The 3,009-nt window shown below is 39.8% G+C and overlaps 1 protein-coding gene across 1 annotated transcript in view; it reads left to right on the top strand.

The window, feature by feature from the left end:
* Nucleotides 1-3,009, top strand: part of mcf2a (MCF.2 cell line derived transforming sequence a) — a gene marked incomplete at its 5' end in the record, with an annotated part of 28,660 nt that overhangs the window by 11,705 nt on the left and 13,946 nt on the right. Inside the window, 5 exon segments of the mRNA XM_014004889.1 lie at nt 1,480-1,599; nt 1,892-2,008; nt 2,115-2,264; nt 2,350-2,465; nt 2,580-2,694. Coding sequence (XP_013860343.1) covers nt 1,480-1,599; nt 1,892-2,008; nt 2,115-2,264; nt 2,350-2,465; nt 2,580-2,694 — 618 coding nt within the window.

Here is a 3,009-nt window from a genome sequence, read left to right as displayed (position 1 = left end):
CTCTTCATTTGTTTGGGGGTCCCAGACTGAAAAACACTGAAGAAGACCCTTGCCAGAGGACGTTATTTGAAGAATTGCTGTCCGTGGTGCTGAAAACCAACAAGTTTAACGTCAAAATAAATTTCTCGGTCCACAAAACAACGTTGTTTGTCGACTTGGTTCACTTTTCACAATGGCGCATTGTTCAAGGAGACCTCTCACGTTCAGTCTGTCTCACTGCATATTGCTCCAAATGTATGAGTAAGCAGAAACCGCGTGATGACGCGGGAACCTCCGGAGAGGAGCGGGGCTGCAGTGAGCGCTGCCTGCCTGCCGCCCACCCTCCAACTGGAAGGAGGCGGCAGCGGCGCCGGTCGCTCGGACGCGGGGCTGCGGCGCTGTCGTCTTGGCACAGCTTTGCATTGATCAGGCGGGACTCAANGTGTCCCAAAGGAAAAGCATAGTAACCGAAGTGGTTACTTTTTAATGTGTTTGTCTTGGAAACGGTGAAAGAGAGCCAAGAAAATGTGACGAACTGCATAGAGCATGCAATATCTGCTGTTAGATTGTGTCCAATCCTGTAGATAAAACTGTATTACTTTAGGAAGGATAGACTGGCATTAAGTTCTGAACTATTGCTTTAAGGTTTATTTATATTAATGCCAGTTTTGCTTTAACACTTTGGCTTTTCTGTCAAAGTTGAACTGATTTATTGAATACAGTTAATTATGTCATATAGTTGTGATATATAGAGGTCATCTCACTTCCTGTGTAGTAGCTGTGATACAGGTGTTGTGTCAGAGGATAATGTCAGGTAATGTCTTCAAACAAATCTTTACTAATGTTCAAATGTCATTGTNATGTCTCCTTTAATGCTAATGTGCTAAAAGATTAACTTTATTTTAAGCAACACTAAAGAATAACTTGACAAGTTGTTCAACATTCCTCATTTTAATGCAGTGGTAACTGCATGCTTTTTCATGTGAAGGCTAGAGTAGTATGACTTTAAACTCTTAATATTATGACTTTAATTTTGTAATATTACAACTTTTATTCTCATAACATTATGACTTATTCTCATAATTTATATGAAAAAACTCTTGTGTGGCCCTAATACTCCATTGCAGGAATGTTTTTCACTATTAAAATGGATAAAAATAGCATAATGAATATTGTTTATTTGACTTGATACCCATGTTTATCAACCAAAATTAGGGTGCAGGTCTTTGCTGGTATTCTGTGAGTCAAAAGCTGAAAAGTTTGGGAACCACTGCACACCTGACAGACATTAAAAAAACATTTAGAAAAGTGCTTATTTATTTTCTCTCAATTTTTAATTCTTCCTCTGTCTGTGTACACGAGAGAGTGAAGTTTCTGAAAAGTTTCAGCCTGTGTACAACATTTTATCGGTGTTAAACACAGTGGCGTTGGTGGTTTTAAAATCAGGATCTTCCTGAGCGTATATCAGGAACATTAAAGTGACTCTCTCCTGTCGTCAAGGCCTCCTTCCCCGGGAACCTCCACCTGGTCCTGGTGCTCCGACCCACCAGCTTCTTCCACCGAACTGTTACAGACATYGGCTTCCGCTTCAGCCAGGACGACTTCATGCTTAAGATGCCAGTAAGGCAGCTCCTCCACTTCAGTTACCAAATATGTCTCACGTCACATCCAGGTACTCTTCATTCTTGTTCCGAACCGAAGCTCCACGAGTCAAACGTAGTGTGGTAAACATGGAAGAGGTCCCACACTTATTTGAGTTTTAAAATCTTTTTTTTTATAATTTGCTTCCTTTCCTTTGAAAGTTGTTGCCTATTCTGCTTCCTTTTAGTACAATAACTTTTAAGTACAAATTCAGTTTTCTGGTGTAAAGCTGAAATGCAAAGTAAAATCTCAGATTTGTCTGCCTGTTTAGGTGGTGATGCTGAGCTCTGTCACAGACCTGCTACACTACATTGATGAGAACCAGCTGACGTCAGAGTTTGGAGGCACTTTGGACTACTGTCACAGCGACTGGATTGTTTTACGAACGGTAAACAGATGTTTGTGTCCTTTTTTTTATTTTTACACAAAGGCTGCTTACAAGTTATGTGACAGTCAAATTAATTTATTCGTTTTTCTTTTAACTCCCACTACAGGCGATTGAAAGCTTTGCTGTAACGGTAAAAGACATTGCTCAGATGCTGCAGAGCTTTGGTACTGAGCTGGCAGAGAGGGAGCTGCCTGAAGAGGGGAAAGCCATCGAGCGCCTCCTTGAGATTCACACGGATAAATACAGAAAACTCAAGGTGAGACTCCACGCTAATTACTGTATATTCTAGTTATATACTGCACATCTGTGTTGATTTTTTTCTTCATATCGAACTCTGGAAGGATGCAATTAGGTCAGTTTCAAAGGAAGGTCGTCACCTTCTCTCCAACCTGGAAGCAACTGGAAAGGAGGATGACTCTCAGTGGGACGTGAAGCTGGACTGGGAAACTGTACAAAGGTGAGGAAGTGCTGCTTTAATTTACTCTACGATAAATAGTGAAAACATACACATCTACAAGGTGAAAAGTGGAAAATAAATGTAATGTCTCACACAGTTTCTCTTTCTTTGTAGGCTTCTTGCCCAGCTCAGAGACATGGAGTCTGCCTTTGATGGCTTCTTTGAAAAGCATCATCTGAAACTCCATCAATACCTTCAGCTGCTCCGATATGAGCAAAGCTTTCAGGAGGTAAACTGCTCCTGTACTCCTCATTTGTATCAGCTACATGGATTTTCCATTTGCATATTTTCAATAAGTTGACCTCTTTAATCAAGGATACAAACAAACATCACCAATGTGCCTTTAAAACAAGGATGTTGTACAAAGTGTTCGTGTTCATCCAGTTCTAAAAGCATAAGCAGATAAAAGCTGCACAGTCTTAAAGGGATCCATGATTAGTTGTAACATTAGACTTTATTTAATAAACATATATATTAACTGTAAAATAAAGACTGTAAAAATACTGTAAAATGTTCAGTTTTTATCATTTTTAAACTAAAAGTT

This window comes from Austrofundulus limnaeus, unplaced genomic scaffold, assembly GCF_001266775.1.
Source record: "Austrofundulus limnaeus strain Quisiro unplaced genomic scaffold, Austrofundulus_limnaeus-1.0 Scaffold1, whole genome shotgun sequence".
Lineage (NCBI taxonomy): Eukaryota > Metazoa > Chordata > Actinopteri > Cyprinodontiformes > Rivulidae > Austrofundulus > Austrofundulus limnaeus.
Note: the sequence above shows the minus strand (reverse complement) of the source record. Positions and strands in the feature narration are given on the sequence as shown.